The following is a 24,917-nucleotide window of genomic DNA, read 5'->3' as shown; positions in this document are numbered from 1 at the left end:
CTCTGGTAGCCTGGAAAGCCACCAGGAGAGCTCCGAGAGTCACGGCGGGCTGTGGGAAGGACCTCTCCTTCTCGGGGCCACGGCGCCTCCCAGAGGGTCCTCTCATCTCTCAGTGCCTCTGCTCATTTTCCCTACTTCTCCTGTAGGTAGGTTCTTCCCACACCCAGACCACCTCTGCCTTGGCACCTCAGCAAAGGAAAATGTTGTTCCTTCTCATACAGGGAAGGACGCTAATTGGCCCTGCTTGGGTCACAAGCCCAGTACTTGGGTCTGTTGTCAACAGGAAAATGTACTGTGATTGGCCAGACCAGTCATGAACCCACCCCTTGGACCAGCGACACCCAGACTGTCTCCAGAAGGGTCATAAGGAGCCTTATCAGACACAGAAAGATGACTATTGTGGCCCACCACGCTGGCTACCCAGGAAGCAGTTATGATAATAATGTGGGAGCACTGAGGTCAAGGCTGTGACATTCAGCCAGATGACCACTAGAATCTCCCCACTTACGAGTCTGTGGATGCAGCTCCAAATAAAGCCACTACATCACTAGATCACCTTATGGGCTCAATCCCTCAAGTCCACGTGTCAAGTCTTGAACGTTAGCACCACAGAATGGGACTGTATTTGTAGTTTGATAACGTTTTTAAAGAGGTAAGTAAGGTAAATCAAGATCACTAGAGTAGGCCCTGATTCAGTGACTGGTGTCCTTATAAAAAGAGATTAAGCAGAGAGACACACAGCGGAAAGTCCACGTGAGGACACTGAGGAAGGATGGCCATCTTGTAAGCTAAAGAGAGAGGCCTCAGGAGAAATAAAACCTGCTGCTGCTTGACCTTGGATTTCTAGTCTCCAGAACAGTGAGAATAAATATCTACTGTTGAAGCCACCCCGTCTGTGGCACTTTGTTATGATGGCCCCCATAAACGAATACAGACAGCAAACAAGATCTTCAAAGTGGTGGCCGGATGAAGACTGGGCAAGTTCAGGCCAAGGTGATATGTGCAGTGGGAGAACAGGAGGTTCTTTGAGGTTCTGGTTAAGGTAGAGTTCTCCCCAAGGTTCAGGGGCCAGGGCTAGCAATCTATTACCTGCTGGTCCTGACAAAGACACAATCAAAGTAGGAAAGAGGGTAAAAGGGACAAGGGCAGAGAAGTCGATGACAGGCTTCATTACAGTAGGCCAGGTCCCAGGACATGGACTTGGCCTGCAGGAACCTGGCTCCCCCATGGCTTCAGCCTTCTCTGGAATCCCAGGTGAGTATCCACTGATAAATTGTGGAGCTCTCAGCATCTCTCAGACCCAGGGTTCTGCCAGCCAAAAGACTAAATGTCTGCTGTGTCTGATGGAAGGCTTACCAGCATGAGTCCTTGGCCATTGCCACACTATTATGACACCCAACAGTCAGAGCCCAATCCCTCAGGCCTACTTTTTGTGTGTGCTATGAGAGTCCAGTGGTCCAAACTGGGGTCTCCTCTGCCCCTTCTGACTGAAGTCCTCAGTCTACCCTGCCTCACACCTCATCCTTGTCCCACCAGGGACCTACCACCATGTCAAACAAAGAACGTTGTCATGACTACCTGCCTGGCCTCCTTCCTAGCCCAGACCTAGGGCCTTGAGCCACCTGGTGGATCTGCCTGCATCCCAGATCCATCTGACCTGGCTGGAGCTATCACTCCCTGCATGGCCTTTGCTGTGACCTTTGCCCTCTGGCAGATCACCCTGGCACTAGATGGTTCTCAGAAGCAGCACTCAGAGCCTACCAACCTGTGCTGCTGGGATCTTATGAAGATTCCACCTCAAGTACAACGCACGGTTGGAAAAAGCATATTGACTCATCGGGAAACAGTGAACGTGGCCCAGCCACAGCACAAACCCCTGACTCCAAAGGAAGTGGTTTGTTGGGGAGACAGACTTCTGTCTGGCAAAGCAGCACTGGGGAGGCTGAGGGCGCAATCTGGAAATTGCTTCTTTGTTGAACATTATAATATTTGCCAACACGGGGTTTTCCATTTGTGTGTGAATTCAAATAAAATTTCTGGCCACTGTTGTTTATAGTCTAAATATATATTAATATTTCCACATAACAAATTCTAAGGAAGACAAATGAAATACTTAAATAACCCAAGCATTGTAGACCTACTGAATACAGCATTTTACCTTCACATTCTTCTTTCTGTAATCACCCCAGACGTTTGCTTAGAGAACAAACCTGATAACGTCAAAAGATGAGGAAGGCTGAACTCGGAGAAATAAAGGAAGCATAAATCAGGAAAACTTTGGAGCTGCGGAAAGACACTTTAATTTTGTAGACAAAAGACTGCATTAAGGAGGAATAATGCAATAATCAAAGGTGAACGGATCTCCATTGTCTGGCATCTTTCTCTGTGGGAATTTTCCCACCCCTGACAGCTGTAAGGGGGGAGGGGCGCTGAATGTGGCTGCGCCTTTATTCTCTCACCCTTTTTCTCCCCAGCCCCTCCTCTTCTCCGTCAATAAATGTCTGCAATCATATTCTTGAGCTCCTGTGTGATTTCAAGGTTCATCTCTTCCATGCAGCTCAAACACTAATTATCCCAGCTGTAATTAGTAAGATAATTAAATACTGGCTCACTCATCACTCTACCTTGGGTCGGGTCGTGATTCTCCCAGAAGACCTTGAGCAGTTCCTCAAAGCTGATGTGTTCCGGCTGGTACACAACCCGGACGACTTCTGCATGGCCAGTTTTTTCTTGAAAGAAACAGAATGTACAATCAAAATTTACTGACAACATCAATTTATTGCAAATTATTTGTTCTCAAGAAACCAACAGACAGAAGCTGAAATGATTCCCTCTGCAGGAGGGGCAAAAGCACGAGTGGACTTGAGCGGCCTCATCCTGAGCCTCTGTGCTGGCTCTTTTCCCATGGGAGCACACGGCTGCACTCCAGTGAGCTTCCTGGGGCTGTGGATTCTCCATTGTGCTCTTCCTATTATCTTTAAGTCCATGAGAAATGAACTTGGATTTTCATTTTTCTAATCTCACTCTGATGAAATCCTATAACCCAACCTGACATAACAGTCAAGACTGGAACCCTGCAGAGGGGAATGAGCCTGCTTATTCTTGCCCCATGTTAAACACAGTAAGCTCAGCTGCCCTACGGAGCAGGGTGGTGCCGTGGAGAAACCCGTAACCGCAGGCCGAGAAGGCTTCACAGTAGATGAGTTGGCTAGTGGAGAGCTGTATCTGCTGTGCTGCTGACACGGGGGCAAGGACCAGGTTCAAACACACGGCCGTGGAAAGTGCCTTCTCAGGAAACAATGACTCAGGCCTCTCTGGTAAACAGTGACTGCAGCAAATGTTTGCAGGGCCCACTGGTGCAGGCTCATTCTCAAAGCCAGTCCGGAGGTTCCAGGGATTGGGAGTGAGGAATCATTCACAATAGGGAGTTCACGTCCCTCCTACTGCACAGCCTTAGAACTTGGTGAAAAACACACCCTCCCTACTGTCAGCATCTCTGTATTTATATTCCTTTTCTGTCTCTTTCAGTCACCTCATGTGTAATGAAGAACTTGACTTTGTCCAAACAGAGGTCTGGCCTTGGCCCTTGGCTACTGGGAGATAACTTATGTCCTCTCTGATAGAAGACAGGAATGGGGCTGGCCACTCCAGCTCTGAGGATGGGCGGAGGAGCAGCCGTGTGAAGCAGGGTGGGGGCTGTGGATGACATGTCGTCAGTCAAGCTGGGGCCTGAGGTGAGCCATGGGGCACAGTGGAGCCACAGTCAAAGCTCTGCACACCAAAGCTTCGGCAAGTCTCTCTGGCATGCAATGCTCTCTGCACGCTGTCAGACGTGGATGCCGGGAGGTTAACACGTGCAGACTCCACAGGAGAGGAGACCAGAAGGCCTGGGAACCCTCCAGACACTGCCCCCACCTCTGCAGCCGATTTTGAGCTGTGCTTGTTCCCTATGATAAATCATAAGTGCAAGTGGAACAGCTTTCAGTGAGCTCCGATGGTCCCTCCAGCAGACTGTCAGGCACGAGGGTGGCCTGGGGACACCCAAACTGCGCCATGGTTTGCTGGTGTTTTCCTATGCTGGTTTTTCCTCTTTCGTTCTTATAACCATCTAATGCCGGCAGCGGAGAAGGTAGAAATTCCCATTCCACAAACCCAAAAGCTGAGATTCAAGTAAGGTCAATTGGCTTGAGGTCACAGAGCCAGTGAATTTTGTGCCATAACCTAAATAAAACACCCTCTGACTTCTTGTCCAGAGTTCTACTCAGCACATCCCAGGAGAGCAAAAGCAAGGTGCACATTGGGAACATAAGTTCAGGAAAGGAAAGAAATCTACCAATTATCTTTAACTTTTTTAATATATAATTTCTTTCTGATTGTAGATGCAATAATCACAAGTGAGATAAAGCTTAGAAAATATGGCAGAAGCACCCAAATATAAAATAAAACCCGCCTGTATTCATGCAACATAAGCACTATAAACTCTTCTTATGCGTCCCTTTCTGAAGGCATCCAGATGCACATGCACAAGCACACCCATGTGCAGTTTCTACGACTGTATCGTGATAGCAGGCTTCCCACTTACCGGTGTACTGAGATTATTTCCCCATGCCACTGAAATTTTCAGAAAACACCACTTAGAATGACTACATAACACTCCATCAGATGGCTGTCCGGTTACTTAGTCAATCATTCCCTGTCATTGGGCATTCAGACTGAATCCTATTTTTATCCCTGAATGTAAGTAGTTTTCCACACTTCTAAAGCTGCCGAAAGCCATAGTTATATAAATGGAATTTCTAAATCAGCGTTTATAAACGTTTTAAAATTTCTTGATGGCTAGTGACAAACTGCTTTTCAGTAAAGTTGACCCAATTTTCTTTCCCCATTAGCAGCATATTTAAGGGCCAGATTCGCTTGCTGTTAAATGGTTTTAGACCTTTGCAATTTATAGCTAGAAGTCAGTATTCTATTGTTTCAGTTATAATGAATTTAATTATTAGTGAGTTAAAAATAAGTTTCATGTTTATTAGTAAATTTCATTCTTTCTTTGCTCTAATTTTTGCCATGCCCTATTTACATTGAGTTATAATTGGTCATTATGTTGATGTTTTATTATTAGTTGGTCATTCCATATAATTTTAATTAAAATACTTTAGTCATTTAAGTTAGCATCGAAACAAATTCTATGCTGACAGAGCAGAAAAAAATGACAGGAGAGAGTCTAGGAAGAACATTCAGCAGGTATAATAATCATGTTATGTAAACCACTTTTGATCTACTTTAAAATCTTATTTTGTCATTTGAAGTGTTGAATGATTTAACTACATAAGCTTGAAAATTCTGAATATTAAAAATGGTAACAGTATGTTATAAATATGACACATGTATCATGTATTTGGTATGAAAAGCATTGAAGCCACACTAGAAATATAAGCAAAAGCTATAAGCAGACTATTCATATAGGAAGAGATAAATGTAAATCAAGACATGCGAAATGCTCAACATCTTTAGATCAAATAAGAGCAAATAGGTGCATATGAAAACACTAGCATACCACCTCTTATTTATTACCATTTGTACAGCCCCTTGAAAGCATGCTGCTATTGTTGAGGACATAGTGGAACCAGTGCCCTTTCTGTCCAGTGACAGGGAAAAGTCCCCATGCCCTATGGGAAAGCCCCCTGGCACACATGGCACGAGCCACAAAGGTGTGCATTCATCTTGATGAACGATCCAGGAAACCTCAAAAGTACAACCCCAAAAGAGGGAAAAGATGTCTGAGGACTCTCATTCAGACCACCATTCTCACAAAGGTGGAGGACTATAAGAAACACAGAAGTCCAAGGAGAGAAATGCTTCATGGAACAGCCGCAAGATGAAATGCAGTAACTATCAAAACCCAGCATGCTCACCGCAGGGAAAACTGCTAGTCCTAGAACACCAACAGCCTGGCGGGCACTCGGCCTACTTGGTGCCACTTTGCGCTCACAGCAAGTTTCCTCTACTGTGATAAAGAATATATAACATAACATTAGCCACATAAGACTGAGCCATTTTTAAGCGCACAGCTCAGTGGGGTTCAATACATTCATGGTCCAGCAAACACCACCCACCTCGGGAGCTTCTCATCCTACAAAACCACACCCATTCAACACCAATGCTCCTCCCCTCTCCTGGCCCTGGCACCCCCATCCTACTTTCTTTCTCCATGAATTTGTCTGCTTCAGGTATCTCCATATAAAGTGGAATCATAAGGTATTTGTCTTTTTGTGACGGGCTTATTTCATTTGGTGTGATGTCCTCAAGGTTCATCCAGATGTCAGAATCTCCTTCCTGGTATTTCAGTGTGGGTATGTGTGTGCACGCGCCACATGTTACCCATCCACTCACCCCTCAAGACACATGTGGGGTGCTTCCACCTTTCAGCTGCCATGAATAATGCTGTTTTGAAGCGGGGGACATGAACTGTTTGCAAGTGTGCAAGAAAGACATGGTCCCATCTTACAGATGAGGAAACAGTTCTGTCCACAAGTTTTCTCATACAATATCACACAGCTGGTAAGTGGTAGACACAGCCACAAGCCAACTAGGTTTCAAGCTAAGAGGAAGCTTGGGCCCACTCTATGACCCCAAGCCCCTTCAGAACAGAGGAAACTGGAGTCACTAAGAGCAAGCAAACGTCACACAGCAGTGGCTCTGATGAGAAATCACAGCTGGTGGTAGCTGATACCCAGGCTGTCAAAAATATTTTGCAGGATTAGGCTCTTCTTTTGCAACAGCAATATGGGGTCAGGAAAGTTTACCGCTCACCAGCCAACACTTGCAGACTCGATCCCCACAGACACAGATGCAGACACTATTTGTGGAGAGGTTTAAAGATGCCTAGTTGTTTAAGAGAAACCACGATCATTCAAATTCAAGGTCCATTTGCATTGACAAACAGTACAGAGATGCCCTTGCCAAACTCACCTTTAAGTTTCTTTACTTTATTTCTCCAAAGTAAAAGAACCTGTGTAAAAATACACAGTGCAAATGATCAAAAGGATTAAGGGACTCGGAACCACTTATGGAAATGCCCGCGCTTCGCAGGAGCCAGCCAACGTTACAGGCTCATTTCATTCCAGAGGCCAATCTGCAAATACTGTCTGGTGCTTCCAGAGATAAAAGGCCATATCTTAAAAATATTTCGAGCCGCATCTTCACATTACATCGTGCAAATAGCATGATAGATGTGACGGGCAAACACACTCATTAACATCCACAGCAGCAGCCCAGGTGCCTTCGCACTGCTGTTCCAAAATATCTTAAAAGGAAAGATGGGAAAGCAGGAGTGCCCTCTCTGAGCGCCTTGCTCTGCTGCCTGACCTCACAGATCCCGAGGAAGGTGAAAGGTACAGAGGCTGGGGGAGGGGCCATTCCTTCCAAGACAAAGTATCCTACGAGAGATCCCGCTGAGCTGTAGGCACAGGCTGCCAGGTGCCACCCTGACGTGTCTAGGAGCTCAGTTCAGGAGCCCTGTGCCCAGGTGGGCATCCTGGCCACTTGGCAGCTGTGTGGCCTTGGCAAAGCTCTTCTCTGGGCTTTGACTTCTTGACTTCCTTATCTGTAAATGGGGACATTAGTGGTACTTGCCCCAGAGAACTGTTTTGATCCTGAGTTCAATAATCCATGGGAGTGCTGGGGTTGTGGCTCAGTGGGAGAGCGCTTGCCTAGCATGTGTGAGGCATTGGGTTTGATTCTTAGCACCACATACAAATAAATAAATGTTCACCCACAATAAATAAACAAACAAACAAACAAATAAATGTAAATTGTCCATGGGAAGTATTGAGAGCAGCATGAGGCTTCACATACATAAGAACTCCACCAACATTTGCTTTAAATTATTTTTTTTTGTACTAGGAATTATGCCAAGGCCTACTCCTTTTTATTTCTCACTTTGAAACGGGTTCTCACTAAATTGCTGAGGCTGACTTTGAACTTGCAATCCTCCTGCCTCGGCCCACAGAGTCACTGGGATTATAGGCATGCACCACCATGCCCAGCTCACTCAACATTAGCTTTTTATTAACAGCACTGTTAAAATGGATCACTACCATTTCTAGAGCTCATAATGTTTGGAGTCTGGGAATCTGTATGCTTACTGGATTCCCCAGGTGATTCTTAGAAGTGGTGCCGGTTGGAAACCACTGACTAAGACAGCCTACGGACTTCTTAAGGGGTCAACCCTCAACTATGTACCCTGGCACCCCAGTGCATATTGTGTCTGCAAGGTCAGGAGCACAGGGAGCCCCCAAGGCCTCAGGAGGAGACAGGAAGGAAGGCTGGAGAGGGGAAAGGATGAGGTGGGGCGGAGAGGGAGCAGAGGGGAAGGCAGGAGAAAAGGGGAGGGAGGAGATTCATCTGCCGCAGTGAGGAGAAGGAGACTGGTCCCCAGGAGTAGTAGTGCAGATAGCCACCATGGGCATTCTTTAAGCACCGTGCGTTGTTCTAGGCTCCTGACGTGCATGGATTGAGTGGACCCACAAACACCCTGGGACAGCTAATATCATTCTCAATTTTTGGAAGAGGAAATTGAGACACAGAAGTAAAGGAAATCTATCTAAAGTCAAACAAATATTAAGTAAGGGACCTGGACTTGAGGAACGCAGGGACACAAAGAGCAGATAGCCCTAGGTGACTCTGGGCAGGTCACATGCATATCAGGACATCAGAGACATCCAGAGGGACAGGGCCCTTATGGATGGAGAAACCAAGGTGGATGGAGGAGAGGGCGGGGCACCCCAGTGAGTTGAATGTGAGGACCAGGTGGGAACTTCAGGGGAGGGTCAGGGGCCAGGCTCGGGCTCTCTGCTGCGGGTGGGGCCCTTGTGTCTCTTACTGTGAGGGTTTCTCACTGGCCCATCCCTGTGCTGCCAGCTACCATCAGGAGAAGCAGGAAGCCCAGCCCCTGCCTCAGATGCAGGTGCGTTTGGATCCACACACAGCCACCCTAGAGATGACCAAGAGGAATGTTATCACCTCACAGCTAGAAAAGCTAAGGCGAAGAGCCCAAGAGCAACTGAGGTGACCGGAACGAGAGTCCACAGTGCTCCAGGACCTGCTGCCTCTCCCACTCCTGGCCTCTGCCTGGGGCTTCAGGAGCCTTCACCTGGCATCAGGACCCTCCAGCACTGGCACCATCTCTGCCTTGGGTCCCCACACCCTCCCTGATCCAGGCTCCTGTCTACCTGCACCCCTGCTCCCACAGCCCACAGCCCACGAGCCTCTCTCCAGCCAACTGCAGTCCAGACCCAACCTGCTCCTGAGGACCCTCCACCCCTCCTCCTCCAGGAAGCCTTCTGATCCTGGAACCTTCCGAAAAGGCAGATGCCAGAGGAAACACAGTCCATGTGACTTGATGGGACTGACTTTGCTTAGAGTTGGGGTCCTCAATGGAGTCACATTCTTGAGGTCACTCACAAGGTGGCTGTGAGGACTCGAGATGGTGCTAGGCAGCGTCCTGAACCTGGCACACAAAGGGGACTCAAGCAAAGAGATTTTCTTCCAGCCTCAGGCTCAGCCTCCCTGATCCTTCCCGGGATAAGCTCTCTGCAGGGAAAACTTGAATGCTAGCTGTTCCAAGCACCTGCGTAGTCTCCCGCCCAGTGAGACCTGGAGAAAGGCACCCTGACGGCAGCTCTTCTCTGCTGTCCCCAGGACTGAGCATACAATAGGCTGTTAATAAAAACACCAGAATGGGAGGATGCATTAACTGATCTTCTCACCACTCACTCAGCTTTCATCTGGACAGGGTCCTGACCCCCATGTGGACCCCAGCCCACTCACCTGCCTGAGGACCAGACCCCGGTGGAATCAGGCATGCACACAGTGCTCCACCTCTCTGCCCCTCGCCTCTGAAGTCCACATAGACCTCGCAGTGCACCCTAAGACAGACATAGCCACCACCCGGAGACACAGCGAAGGCTGTAACATCCGTTCACTGTGTGGCCAACAGGGTGTTTTAGTTATTCATGGATCTACGAAAACTCACTGAATGCCTACAAAATTACACACACAGGCCAAGTGTCGGGGATGATGACGAAAGTCATTGTGGTGACAACAAACATCTCTTGTCCCATGGGTGCTGCCCATTCAGGGAAGGAACTGCTCTTTCACATAAAACGACCTGATCTAGTTTATTTATCCTACAGGCCAGACAGAGGGGAGAAGTGAGCTACCGTTGACTATTTTTCATTAAATAATAACCACTTTTCAACGCCCCTCATCTTTTCCCTGCCAACCAGACTCATCCAAACCACTAAACCAAATCAAAGAGCACGCAAAAAAGATCCAGGTGTCTGAAGGAAGAGGGAGCGGGTGGGTGAATAGAACTCCCCTTCCCATAGAAGATCCAAAACACTACTTTCCTCTTGCTAATTAACTACAAAGAGGTAAGACGTCAGCTCAGTGTCATCTCCAGCTCCTGCAGATGGAAAATGTGATTTCCAACAATGTACTCATTATAAAAAAAACCCCTAATACATCAAAATTGGATGCCCTGTGGAGTTCATTATAGGATTTGAGGAGTGTCTATACTGTCATTTTATCTTGGCTTTTTTTCTTTTGTCTCATCAGTCACTTAAAGTGTCCGACGAGAAATGTAAGCTTTAAAAAGCATCCTATTCAGTGAAAAGTAGGAAAAACACTATGTGAGCAATTGTAATTTTTTTCCTTTTTTTTTTGTCCACCATGGGGAGACATGCTGGGGAGCTGAGAACCCACTGGTGTATGTTTTATACGGATGGATCACTCAGTGGATATTCTCTCAGAGAAAGGCTATAGACACAGTCGAACACTTGATCAAGAAAATTCCTCAAGAAAGCAGTCAAATGTAACTATTGATTCTTGGTGCCAGGAGAGGTTCCCAGTGCTACCAAGGTAACTAGCAGGTAAAGATTGGTAACTAGCATAGGAGTGAGCAGCCCGCTGGCACGCAGCCTGCTGATGATAGAGGCTGGTCTTCACCCTGTTGAACCATTATTTCCAGGATGTGAAACACATGAAGGATCCATGGGTGGGGGCTGATTGACGTCTGTCTTCCAGACTAGCACCTGCCCTCACCCTACTATGACACAGGCAGGCAGGATGAGATGTCAGCCAAACCAACCTGCCCAGTACAGACGGCAGTAACCTCGCTGCCAAGGGAACAAGTACAGTTTTACCTAATGGCCAAGGTACTGCACACTGAGAAAGTGTCTCCTTGAGGCTACTGACTTACAGCACCACGTCTGAAGCGAGGCCCATGGGTACCCTATCAGGGGGCCACGGGACAAGAGTGTTTTACAACTCTATGCCTCAGAATTGGTTGTGGAATGTTTTGAGATGGACTTTCACACCCACCCCTCCATCCCCACTGGAATTCTGATACAGCAGATCTGGGGCCAGGCCTGGGTGTGTGCACTCTCACCAACTCTGTGGGCACTTCTGACGCACATCTGGGAAGGAAAGCTGTGAATCTTGGTGCTTGAAATACGAGGCAGAGGAAACTCAAGACGATTTTTTTTTTTAACAAAAATCTCAGAATTCTCTGTGTCCCAAAAGGTCACCTAGCTAAATGCTTTGTCGTCTTCCACCCCACTGAGACAAGCAGATGAACATTTCTGGACAGGACTCATACCACTTCACAAAGTAGTGCATGCCACTGTTGGACTCTCTCAACTGCTGGGAACTTCTGCCTTTTGGAGTCAAATCTGCCTTATACTCTGGGTCCAACTTGTGCCTCTTGGAGTCTATTCACTCCTCCGCTGTGGCTCTCGAGAAGGCTCGAGTCTCAGGGCTCTGTGGGGCAGTTCAGTGGACACTGACTTATAGTCAGAAGACATAAATTTGAGGGCACAAATTGCCAGAGAATCCACTCTACTTCTCTTAGTCATAAGGTGCTCCTATGTAAAGCAGGAATTCTAATACCTGTTCTACTGATCTCAGAGCATGGTAGTGATCCACTGGTGGATATGAGAGAGCACTTTGGGGACTTCCTGTAGTGATTAGGACTGTCCCTCATCACTAGTGTCTAAGTATGTATTATTAGTACCATATACCAAGGTGACCGGTAAGCCACCCATAATGGAACTTCATGAGCAACAGCCAGACACTGTCAGGGAGGTGGGGTCTGCGTTGACACCACCAGAACAGCACAACTGCTCTCTGATGGGCTTCCCTGGGTGAGCCATCAGGGGTCAGTTTTTTCCTAAAAGTGTCATTCCAACTTGGAAGACAGCTGAGAACCCCTGAAATCGTGATAACAGAAGTCCTTAAAGCCAAGTCTGATGTCTTTTCATATTCATCAAAAACATTCTCAACCCTTACTAACACAGATGAGAAAAGCACCTTATCAAGCCCACCATTACCAACGTCAAGGCTGCTGCTGCACCCAGGAGAGCTCCCTCAAGTCATCCAGGACAATGAAAACTGCCTATTCATTCTGTACCTAAACCACATAACAGCTACTTTTAAAGTTGATGTGGTGGCTGCATATTCTCCCACCTTGATGGCACAGTGCTTACAGATATGCCACACAGGAGTGGTGCAGAAGGGCCATCCAGGAGGAATGGCTGTGCCTTATGTAGACATCTAAATCCATTAATATAAATACGATTACTTGGTTGGTCTAAATATTTTTGAGAAGAACAGAACTAAGGGCCAAGCCTTTCGATTTATTCACAACTTAGCTGCAAGTGGAAATACTGTTGGTGGTTTGAAAAACATCTTGGTTCTGCCTGCCTATTCAGTACCAAAAAGTTCCACTGAATTTGTACCAAACCATTCCTCCGAAAAAAATATCTACCAGCTTTATCTCAAAAGCATGTCAACCACACAAGCAACCAAGGTACAATAAGTTTATAATTGACTCTGTAAATGTCAAGCAGAAGCTCTTCAGAAAATCTTCACAGGATCAAACAAGCTGATTCGAGCAATTCAGTCCACTATAGTCTAACCCAGGTATTCTCAGGGATGGTGCTGTCATGTCCAAAAGGGCAAAAATTGGTTCTTAAGGGACAAAAATGTCTTGTATGTCAAAATAGTTGTGGCCCTCTGAAGGGTCACAGTACATAAACTGACAGATAGTGACATCTGTGATGTTAAAATTTAATGAAAGGGGGCTGACAGACACAAGGAAGAAATGTCTGAGAGTTGCTCCTTTTGTAAAGTTGAGAAGCATGGGTCTAACTGATCTAATCTGCCAGTAGAATTGAAACAGGGACAGGACCAACCACAACTCTTAAGCCACTTCCAGGTGGAGTCACACGTGACCTCACAGAGGAGGGCTTTGCTCCTTAGGTTCTCAGCGAGCCCAAGAGCCTCGGGCCTCACTCTTGGGTGCAGCTAACACAACAGGGAGTGAGACAGTTCCTCACCCGAGAAGCTCACGGCCCAGAAGGACAGCCGTCCTAAATGGAATGTCCAGCATGAAGCAGTGACTTCCAGGAGAGGGGTGCGCAGGAGGACACCTGCCTGCCGTCTGAGAGGACTTCTGGGGAAAGAGGAGCCAGCGTTCTTGGCACTGAGCGCTGCAGTAGCCTTTGTGAGCCCTGAGTCTCTCAGTCTTGAGGACTTCACCCTTGAAGGGCATCCAAATAGTCAGTACAAACATGGGGAGCATTCATTAGGCTCCATACCTTGACCTACGATCATTACTTCAACTTCAGAAGGAAACAAGGCCCTGAGCAAAAGCTTTCGTATGTAGGAATTATCTATTAAATCTTCATTGTAGTGCCATATTATGTCCATTTTACAGATGAAGAGGCCAAGCCTCAATGAGGTAGAATCATTTGCTAACTTCAGGCCTCGCAGCAGGTAGCAGAGCCCAGCAGGTTTAAGCCACAGCTCCAACCTGGCCGTTGATTCCATAGTCTCATGCTCTCCTGCATAAATACCCGCATTAAGGGAACCACTAAATTATTGCCACCATAGCTTCCTATAGAGTCAAACTCAGCTGTAATTAGATTGATATTGGGAATCTTTTAGTCTTGATTAGTGTATCTTTGATGATAGCCAGTAATTAATTTAGGAGCCCAAAGACATGCCCTGAGAAACACACCAAATGGTTCCACCACGCCAAGGGCATTGGCGGTGCAGTCGGAGGCTGACTCGGAAGAATTTCTCAACTTCTCTGTATCTCAGGTCCCTCGTCCACACAGCAGTTATTATAAAATGCCCAAAAGGCAAGCTGGGAGGATTACACTGCGGGTACATGTGCACGCACACTCACATGTACACATACACACAGGTGGTGTTAACTATAATACCTATTTCTTCTGCTCATTCTCTCCATCCCAGCCCAACAATGCAGGAATTTAACAGACATGAGCCTCTAGTCTTGGCTACATGCACAGGACGAGGACAGTGATATAAGAAATTCAAAGACACGTGACATGAAGAGCCTACCCTCAGGAGACTCAGGAGAACACTAACAAGGTAAAACGTGCAGGTGCCACAGGAGAGTACAGAGAAGCCATCTGGAAGTCTGGAAAGGAAGAGGACAGGAAGGTTCCATCGAGGGAGAGCATCTAGCTGGATGTTGGAAAATGGGTACCACTGAGACACACAACTGGGAGTGAGGATGTTCAGCTCTGTTTCTATTAATATTAATTTAAATGCATTAGGAGAAAACCCAATAAAAGGGAGTGATTTTAAATATGCTATCAAATGAGGTTTTCGTAAGACTACTTCGAAAGATTGGGAAGTATGGTGTCAGGTGCTGGGATAGAGCAAATCAGTCTGTGTTTAATGGTGACACAGTTTCAGATCTGCAAGATGAAACAGGTTCTGGAGATGGACAGCGGTTGCAACAACTATCCGAATGCACTTAATACAGTCGCTCTTCCCTTGTCTGTGAGGGGTATACCCCCAGATCACCAATTGACGCCCGAAACCTTGAATAGTACTGAACACTGTATATACTATATTTTTCCCATATATACTTTACCTATGATAAAGTTTAATTTATAAATTAGGCACAGCAGGAGATTTACAATAAAAACAACAAAATAGAACAATTATAACAATACACGGTAATAGAACTGCCAATATAAGTACTTTTGTGCTAAGGGGCCATTATGAGGTAAAATAAGGGTTACTTAAACACAAGCAGTGTGACACAGTGACAGTCAATCTGATAACCATAACAGCTAGTGAGTGACTAACGGGTGGGTAGCATATACAGTGTGGATATGCTGGACAAAGGGGCGGATGACACATGTACCAGCAGAACGGTGGTGCAACAGAAGAGTGTACGATTTCATCACACTCCCCAGAGCAGCACACAACACAACATTTATGAATTGTTTATTTCTGGAATCTTGTATTTAATATTTTTGGACTGTGGCTGATCATGAATAACTGAAACCACAGAAAGTAAAAACCAAGGATAAGGGGTGAACTACTGAACTACCAAAATGTAAAAATGACTAAATTGGTAAATTTTATGTTATGTATATTTTACCACAATTAAAAAAGAAAAGAAAAGATTGGGGAGGAACACATCAAAGTCCAGATGAGTTCTGCGCTCAGACTGCTACACAAGTATCTTCAATTTTTTTTTATTGTAACGGCACCGAATGACAATAACAAAAGTCGCAGGCAGCACTCACTGTGTGAGGTGCAGTTCTAAGTGGTTTCCATATCAATTTAATCCTCCCAATAAGCTAACAAAGGAGGCACTTTTATTGCACCCATTTCACAGATGAGGACAACAGGCATAAAGACATCAATTGATCACAATCACAACACCAAAAAGAGAGCCAAGTCAGAATCCAGGCCTAAATATGCCAGCCCCCTTCGTCCCAGGCTATGCTGAGAAAATGGAGGAGGCCGTCCAAGCAGGGGACCACTGGCCTGGATCCCAACACATGCACAAGAATATCTACTTATTTAAGTTTTAAAAAATGAAGGTTTCTGTGGAGATTTTTTAAATGATTAAGTGAGATTCTGACTAATCAGCTACAAGGCAAGAAAAGCAGTGGGTAAGACTTCCCCCGCTTCCTGGAGCTCAGGATGTTGTTGAAGTGTGGGAGCATGCAAGTCAATCCGCACTGGCAACCGCGGGAAGGGCTGGCTCCAAGTGCCGGCAGGAGAACCGTCCTCTTCCCAACAAGTGTGAAGGTGGCTCAGGGGTCAGCCAGTCGTGGTGTGCAATTTTTATATGACAAAATATAGGATTAAGTGTGTCACTGGAATCTAAGAGACTGTCTGGATGCATCTTGCATGGTTTATTGGAAAGATAACTTGAAGAAACCTTTACCAAGCAAAGAGAAAGGAGTGTGTGTGTGTGATGTGAAGACGTGCATAAACAACGTCTGCACTGAGCACTGGATCTGGCCAGCCTTCCAGGAAAGTCTCCTGGGCTAGGTTTAAGGAGCTCCTGGAGCTATGAATGGGGCCTTCTTCTCTTTGATCTTCAAGGGGAGCCTACAAATCCTGTGTATTTTCTAGGGAGCAACACTGGTCTCCATTCCCCCTTTTCCTGCAGAGGGTGGGGAAAGCAGTTAGTCAAATAAAATCCAAGTCTCCTCAACAAACTATGGACAGAAGCAGTAAAGATAGGGAAGCAGCCTGCCTTTCCACACTTTTGTTGGAGAATTCATCCTGAACTCCAGGATCAACAGTACAGAGTCAGTGGCCAGAAAGTGAGCTGGAAAGAGCTGCGCTATTCAAGATTCATTTAGCAACCCTGTGGGGGGCACTTGGGTGGTGTCAGAGTCCACAGATGGAGATGCCAATTTCAAGGGCATCTCCATGGCTCTCTGATTAGAGAACAGTCAGGCCCAGTGTCACCATGGCAGCTTCTGTCACCTGGGAGTGCAGAGACAACAAGGCTGGACACTAAGAGGGGAGAGAATGGATACCTGTCCCCAAAGACAATGATGCTGGCAAATGTGCTCCTCACTGGAGAAAGCATCTGGCTAGATGAGTTGCGTGCGTAGCTTTCATCTTGCAGCTACCCATTGTAGAGGTCAGTCGAAATTATTTCCTTGACTGCCAAAACAGCTAGTGGAAATGGTTCAAAGTGTCTTCAAAAAATAAATTTCAAGCTGCAGGTAAATCAGTAATGATTTCTGTACCAGGTTCTCCATCCTGGCTCTCTTGCAAATCACGGCAATGTGCTTGCCGGTTACTCACTGCTGAGGTTGGTGAGGGGACGATGTTTGTGAAGCTTGTTGGTTTTCGTGGATGAAAGGTTTTTGATTAGTACAAATTATAAATTATTACCATTCATTAGAAAGAACAAACGGATTATTTCAGCTCCTAATGCATCTCTGACATCCGCATGCTACTGCACAGGAGGAGGGTGGGGCAGCCCACATTCTCTTCACAGCACCACCACGGAACAAAACGACACTCTTCCACCTTGCACAGAACACTTCAGAGCAGTCTGAAAAACCTGAAAAGTAAGTCCCACATTTCTTTGTCCCTTTATCTAAAAAGCAGGGAAAATATAATTAGAAACGTGGCTAAGAAGCCTCACTATTGTGCTTGGTGATAAGCTTCAGATGCTTGGATCCCAGCTCGATAATGGCCGTGGTCTTGATCGGTGCCCCTGTACAAAGCAGGCTCCTGCTTCACAGACAGGGTGGGGTCAAGGTTTCTGGCACAGAGAACAAAGTACAATTCCCCACAGAGGAGCCACTCCATAGAGCCCGGTCATTGTGCAGATTTGATACCATTTTCCCCTGTAGCACATGCCAGGAATTGTCCCTTAAAGACCGTTTCTTATCTCTAACACTTGCCTAAGGTGTGTGGTGTGCAGTGCTCGCTGCACTTGTATTGTTCAGGTCTCTGCTTCCACAAAATCTTCAGAGTGAAAGCCACGTGTGCCCGCCACGTGTGCCCGTGAGTGCTGCACTGTTGTCAAGGTCGGTCGGCCCAGGCTGCTGTGCACCATCATCCCTGAGGGCGGCTGTTGGAAGGTGATGTTTGTGTCTTCTCTACTTGTTTTGTTAAATCAATCCTTTTTAATAAATAAGTTAAACTTTGTTTTTCAACATTTCCAGTGGGGAAGTGCAGGGCAGAAGAGGTAAGGGGAAGAGGAGACAGAGAAAGAACTTGTACATACTGATTTAGAGTAAGTGATTTAGAGCTATTTTGACTTATTGGTGATTGCAGGAGAAAGTGCTTTTTACTTTGATTAATAAATGTTATGGTTTGGATCTGGAATGTCCTCAAAGGCTTGTGCATTTAAAGGCTTGGTCCCCAGTGCAGCGATGTCCAGAGGTGGGCTTTCAGGAAGTGTCTGCATCATGAGGGGTCTGACCTCTCAGTGGACTCTTGGGGGGATGACTCCTTTGAGTGGACTACCGAAAGAGAGTGGGAACTGTATGCAGGTGGGGTATGATTGGAGGGGGTAGGTCACTGGGGACATACCCTAGGGGACTATACTTGTTCCTGGCCCCTTCCTCCTGCCCTCCCTCTGCTCCCAGCTCCATAGTGGAGGTGGTGTCCTCTACCACACCCTCTGCCAGGACGTTCTGCCTTGTTGCAGGCCCAGAGCAATGGAGCCGGCTGACCACACACTGAAGCCTCTGAAACAATGAGTAAAAATAATCTCTCCTCCCCAAGTTGTTACTGTCAGGTATTTTGTCACAGTGACAGAAAGCTGACTAACATAACAAATTTATGGAGATGAAATTCACATGCTTCTAATTCACCCCTTGAAAATGCACAGCTCAAGTGGCTTTCAGAATGTCCCCAGAGCTGGGCAACTATTACTGAGGCAGGAGAGAAGAAACAGAAGGATAGGCCAAAAGAAGACAAAAAGGAGGACAAGGAAATAATCTTTCCACCTGACGTTCTGCAGACCTTTCCAGGCCTGGCACTCGCAGGTCAGCTTTTCTTCCAGGCCTGGCACTCCCACGTTTCTGGGAAATCTGTAAGTCTTCGAGTTACTGGAAATTCACCCACTTGTTAAAGTTACCTTGTGCACTGTTAATTAGCCCACATAATAAATAGATTAAGCAAAGAGAGATACACTATTTAAAGAAACGTATAATGTAGGGGATTTTCCAACATCGTCTACTGATCAGATAATGGAGACCATGTCAGCCTAAGGATCCTGAGTATGAGCAGACCACCACAGATCATCCTGGGATCACCAGACTGATGTCATCCCCACACCTACCCACACTCACACCTCACCAAGCTTTCCTTTTAAACGAAGAACTTGAGAATCCCCAAAGCACCCCTCACTCTCCAGATGTACTCTCTTGAATGTGTATTCCTTGCTTTCTTTAACCAATCTCTGTGCCTCTATTTGATACTTCCTTAAGTTCACTTCTGCAACATTTGTCAAGAGCACCACTTGCCTGAGTTGAGGTCTCCGTCTCTGGGAACTCCACGGACCTCCTTGGGCAACATCACCAGAGTCAGTTTTAAAGCATTGTCATCACTCCACCAGCCTCTCAAAACAATGGGAAAAAGGAGTAACACTCCAGACACTGTCTACAAGTTGGTATAACTTAATGTTAAAATCAGACGAGGACAGTATAAAAAAGAAAAATTGTAGGCCAATCTCATTAATGAACCAAGATGCAAACTCTACATCAAAATTAACAGCAAACTAAACCCAGCAATGCATTTAAAAGCTAAAGCCCAAGGTAATTCAGGTTCATCCGAAAAATGTAATCAAAATCATTACCAAGATTTTTTTCATGAAAGCTGATTCTAAAATGAATGGAAGAGCAAATGGCTGAAATGACCAAGACGTTCCTGAAATGCTAATGGAAAGACTGGCCTTACCAAATACATCACTGATAACTAAGACAGTGCTTTGGTGCCACAATAGATACCAGAGCTAAGGAACAAAGCAAAGAGCCCTGAGAGAGACCTGTGCAAATATGAACACTAAGCATATGACAGAGACTCCATTGTAGATCTAGCAACTGACAATTCATCAAAATGAAAACAAAATTAGACCCCTACATAATAAAAAATTAATTCTATTCATGCTAAAAAGTTTAATGTAAAAGATGAAACTCCTTTTGTCTTATAGAAGCCAACTAAGGAATATTCCTTATTTGTGATCCTAGGTTAGCAAAGATACAAATCTAGGCAAGATACAAAATATAAAACTATAAAGAAAAAGATTAATAAATTTAACCACTCTAAAACTAAGAACTTCTGCTCATCAAAAGACACACAAAAAAGAATTTTTAAAAAGAAAGCCACCAAAGATAAGAAAAATATTTGTTATCATGTTAAGTGTCAAAGAATATACTCCTTAATCAAGAAGGAAAAGCAAAAATCTAAATAGAATAATTAGCAACAGATATAAATAGGAATTTCACAGAAGAGAAACATGAATGGCCAAATACATATGAAAATTATTAGTAATCAAGAGAATGCAAATTAAAACCATAAAAGGATGCCATTTTAAATCACAGAGTCAGCATAAATAAATAAATAAATAAATAAAAATAACCTGAAATAGGGACATCCTAGAGTGGGAATCAAAAGCTGAGTGTACTCTATCATCCAAAAATCTAGGAGCTGAGAGACACATGTACCTAGGTGTTTGGAGGCATGAACACGTGCACAAACAGCATAGTTTATGACAGAAAAGAATGGAAACAACCTAATGTCCATCTATGGAAAATAGAAAGATAAATGTTTATAGCCATTCAAGAACAGGCACTCAGCAGGGGGAAAAAAAGAAAGAAAGAAAAATATATTAAAAGTACATTCCACCAGTAAAGATGAATCTCAGGGACAAATGTTCAATGATAAAAATAATACATGAGAGAATGTAGAGAGTAGAGCTCCACCTTGAAACTGGTTCGAACAGACAAAACTAAAGATGTGCGGATGTGGCAGGACCACAAAGACAAGCAAAGGCCACTGAGTGCTCCATTCACATAGAGGCCACTTCTGGGAAGAAAGCAAGAGGCTGCGAGGAGACGGCGGACAAAGGCGGCGCTGTTATGGGTAAAGTCCTAGCTTTTAAATTGAGCAAAGGGCTCATTTTTTACTAAGTTTTCAATTTAAATTCACTTCATAATTCCTTTCATGAGTCAAATATCTAATTTCCTTTGAAGACAAATACCTATAATAGCCCTAGATGATCTTATCTCTTATATCTCTTCTGACAAAAGAAACTATGTGTGTTAGCCTTTATCTTTCATTTAAGAACAAGTCATTCCTAACACTTTGCCTGGGCATTTAATTATACGTACAAATACACAAATCAGCTGCTAGTTAGTCTACTGAGTTTTCTTGTGTTATACCTTTCAAATCTAGAACTAAAATGATCATTTTCATCACAGAGGCCATATCCAAACCTTTTCTCCCCATTCAATTAAGATTTATCCTTTAGAAGCCTTCCAAATAACAAAAGTTAAAGCATGGTTTGAAGGCTGCTCACTAATTCTCGGAGGTTCTCTGCCAGGAAGCTAAATGTGACTGCCTTTTTCTGCAGCAAACCTGAAAATAAACTAGGAAACTAAGCCGCAGCAATGCCTTCATGGAAAGACTAGATTAATTAAAAACCAGGCCTTGAATGGGAGTTGTGATGTTGGTGTTGATGAGGTACTTCTGAGAACACTGCAACTCCTCTTCCTGCCTTTGGCCTGCTTCAGGCCAGGAAGCTTGGAGTGGGAGAGGGTACGCTTGGTATGTTTGGATCTGGAGTATCTCCCAGAGCCTCCTGTTGAGAAGAGGGGCTGTGGGGAAGGGGTTAGATCATTAGGGTTCTGACCTCATCCACTGACAGCCGAATGGACTCCTGGGAGGTGGGACCTTGCTGGGGTCATGCCCTGGAAGGGTCTGTCTTCTCTCCCACCCTTTGTACTCCCACCCCCACCTCTGTCTCTCTACCCCCCAGCTGCCGAGAGCAGAGCAGCTTTCCTCTACCACACCTTCCCGCCATCTTGCCTCACCTAAGGCCCAGAGCAGAGGGACCAGCTGACTACATGGATAGAATCCTCCGAAACTGTGAGCCAAAATAAATCTTTCCTCCTCTCAGTTGCTACTGTCAAGTGCTTTGGTCACAGCAACAAGAGCGAATTGACGCCCGCCGTTGTCTCCCTCACTCCGTTTTATCCACTTTCTCTCTCCCTTTATCTCTCCAGGGCTGAGCCCAGAGTGAAAGGTGAAAGCAGAAAGAGAGTCCAGGCTTATGTGCTGGGTGACACTTGTCAGCTGGTGTTAGGGACTGAATTGTGTCCCCCTCCCCAATTTATATGCTAAAGTCCTAACCCCCTAGGACCTCCGAATGAAAGTGGATTTAGACACAGGGTCTTTAAAGAGTCATTAAAGCAGGCACTGATCAATATGGCTGGCGTTCATACAAGAGGAGATCAGGGTACAGACACACAGAGGGATGGCCATGTGAGGACACAGGGAGAAGAAGGTGGTAGGCCCTGAGGAGAGGTTTCAGAGAACAGCAGCTTTGATGACACCTTGACTTGGATTTCCGGCTTCCATGTCTATGAGAAAAGCAATTTCTGTTGTTTAAGCTGCTGAGACTGTGCCAACTGTCACGCAGCTTGGGCAGAACACTCATCTGGTATGCAGCGTCCCTCACAAGGTGGTAAACACACAATCAAAGCTTCTTTTCCTCCCTGCATGAGTCTGGGGGCTTCTGGTGGGAAGAAGCCTCCAGGAATTTCTGGCAGATGTTCCCTTGAGGTGGTCAGGCCTGTCCTTTCTGCTCCAACTGGCTGCTCACAGCGTCCCTACCTGCTCTTCAACCTCTGGGACTTCCAGCAACCTACCCCATAGGTCTTCAGTCAGGACCCCTCTGCACACCCCCCCCCCCCCCATCAGTGGTTCTCTTGGGAGAGATACTTTTTTAAGTTCTCAGGGTGGCTCCACACCACAAGGTCAACTCTAGAAGACAACACTTTGTCCCACACAGGTGGAAGCCCAGCCAGGCCCCGCCCAGCTGTGGTTCTCTTTCCAGGGCGCCAGGCCCTTCTTGCCAGAGCCTTAGCCTTTATCCTTGCCAGGCAAGAGTGAGACACTCATCCTTACATTCCCAAGCTCTGGGAGCATATGGTAAGTTCCACAGTTGCACTCCTTAAAGCCCCGCCGCTTGGCTTGAGGTAATGAGGCATCCTCTGCTTCACCCCTCTCCTTAGGTTTCGGGGGGAAGATGCCTAATTCTCCAACAGCTCCTCAAAGAAATCTCCTCAACTCTTCAAACCCCTCTGTCTAAGGCTGATTTAAAGGATTCTACAACTTCCTAGATGACCTGTGCAACTGGCCTGAAGGTGCCCAAGGAATGCTCAGCTTGGCACCTCCTCCTGGCTTCAGGCTCAGGGATCTGCAGACTTTGGTGCACAGAACTTCTAGTTCCACCGGGCTTCCTGCTGCCCACCCACGAGAAGATATGAAGGGCTCTCTTGGTAGAAGTGACTGAGAGACTAGAACCAGACACGCTCAGGAAAGGGCTGCTGGCCGCCTCCCTGCGTGTCCCCACCCTCTGCAGTCTCAGTTTCACTTCAGTCTAGCTGGACAGTTGTCCCAGAGCTGTTCCCCATTTCCCAGTTAACAAGGTGGAATGACTGGCCTGGGATTCACTGGGGGAAGAGCCCTGGGATCTGGCCTTCTTAAGGAACTGGAGGTAAGTGCATTCTGAAGCCCGGGTGTCTAAGGTCTGAGCCTTCTGCACAGCAGCTCGCTACTGAACACTCCTCAGGCAGAGTCTACATGTGCTGGTCTCCGAGTGAGTGACCGAGCTGGGGTCACGCAGAGACTTGGGAAGACGGAAGGCAACTGAGGTTTTTTGTTATCTTTTTGAGCTATTTTTAAATATACTTTAGCATCTGTGGGGAATTATCCAATGCCACAAGATTACATGTATGCTGTTTGCCTCATGATTTGACCCCATTTTCCTTTCCAGCCAGTCCTTCCCATCACTTTCTTCAGGGGTCACCCTCTCCTGACACTGTTCCTCACAAGTGCCAGACTTCAATCCGGCTCCCTCCTCCCCATCTGCCCACCTCCTGGTGACACCTTCCAAACTCCAGCCAGGAATCATCTTTCACTACTCCAAATCCTCGGAGATCTCCACCTAAATCTGTCTTGGAGACCTCAGCATTTTCTACCTTAAACCTGAATTATCTTCTCTGCTCTCCTCAATGATGAGCTTCTTGAATTACAATAATTATATTTTATGGACCATTGTCCCTTCATTAGTACCACACTGACAAGTAAGTAGATGGCCATTTGATAAACAAGGAAAGAATATCAGTGGCACTATGTATGTAACTTATTCTTCAGTGACAGAAAAGACTGACAAAGGTTAAGTCATACGCTTGACTCATAGGTTTGATTTCACAGTCATTTTGCAGTAAAACAAAGTCATAATTATTACTTTTTTTCAGAAAGTGAAAATATGTTTAGAAACATTTTAAAAATCTGCAAGTTCCCATGAGCAAATCATATCTTCATATCAAATCCATCGTAACAAATAAGATAAATTATATCATCATAAGGCAGCACTTTCTTTTGTGAGCCTGGTATTTACTAATTTATTTATTTTAGTTTTGCTTTGTTTTGATTTTAACTTTTGTACAGCAATGGGTAGGATGTCTAAAGGCCTACACTACTCTTCACTTACTCCTCTTGGAAGGTCTCAGAAAACAAACTTTTGTATCCAAATTGATGTTTCACATCACAATCCTATTGCATTTTAAAATTTTTATTTTTTATGGAGAGTGGTTTTAATCACATATCTTCAAATGAAATAGGATTAAGAAGCAAGGACTTTAGTTTGTATGTGTATAAAAAGAAAAGTATACAGAATGAACACGTCTGGGGTGTTACTCACCCATCACCAGCTACTTTAACATGATCATCTAAATATGCACTTAAATCAGCATCTTGTATGTTCTCTAAGCACTGCCAACACTGGTTCAGGCCAGCACTCTTGGCTATCCATC

General features: G+C 45.6%; 1 protein-coding gene across 4 annotated transcripts in view; it reads right to left on the bottom strand.

Annotated features, from left to right (window-relative positions):
• Msra (methionine sulfoxide reductase A) overlaps positions 1-24,917 on the bottom strand; it is a 335,755-nt gene that overhangs the window by 108,350 nt on the left and 202,488 nt on the right. For 3 of the 4 annotated variants that reach the window (XM_071610626.1, XM_071610624.1, XM_071610627.1), the window contains exon 4: positions 2,625-2,729. The exons of the other annotated variant lie outside the window; for it this stretch is intronic. In XM_071610626.1, coding sequence (XP_071466727.1) covers positions 2,625-2,729 — 105 coding nt within the window. The remainder of the gene's footprint in view (positions 1-2,624; positions 2,730-24,917) is intronic. 4 annotated transcript variants of the gene reach the window in all.

This window comes from Marmota flaviventris, chromosome 3, assembly GCF_047511675.1.
Source record: "Marmota flaviventris isolate mMarFla1 chromosome 3, mMarFla1.hap1, whole genome shotgun sequence".
NCBI classification, from domain to species: domain Eukaryota; kingdom Metazoa; phylum Chordata; class Mammalia; order Rodentia; family Sciuridae; genus Marmota; species Marmota flaviventris.
The sequence above is the reverse complement of the archived record's forward strand: the minus strand, read 5'-3'. Positions and strand labels throughout refer to the sequence as shown.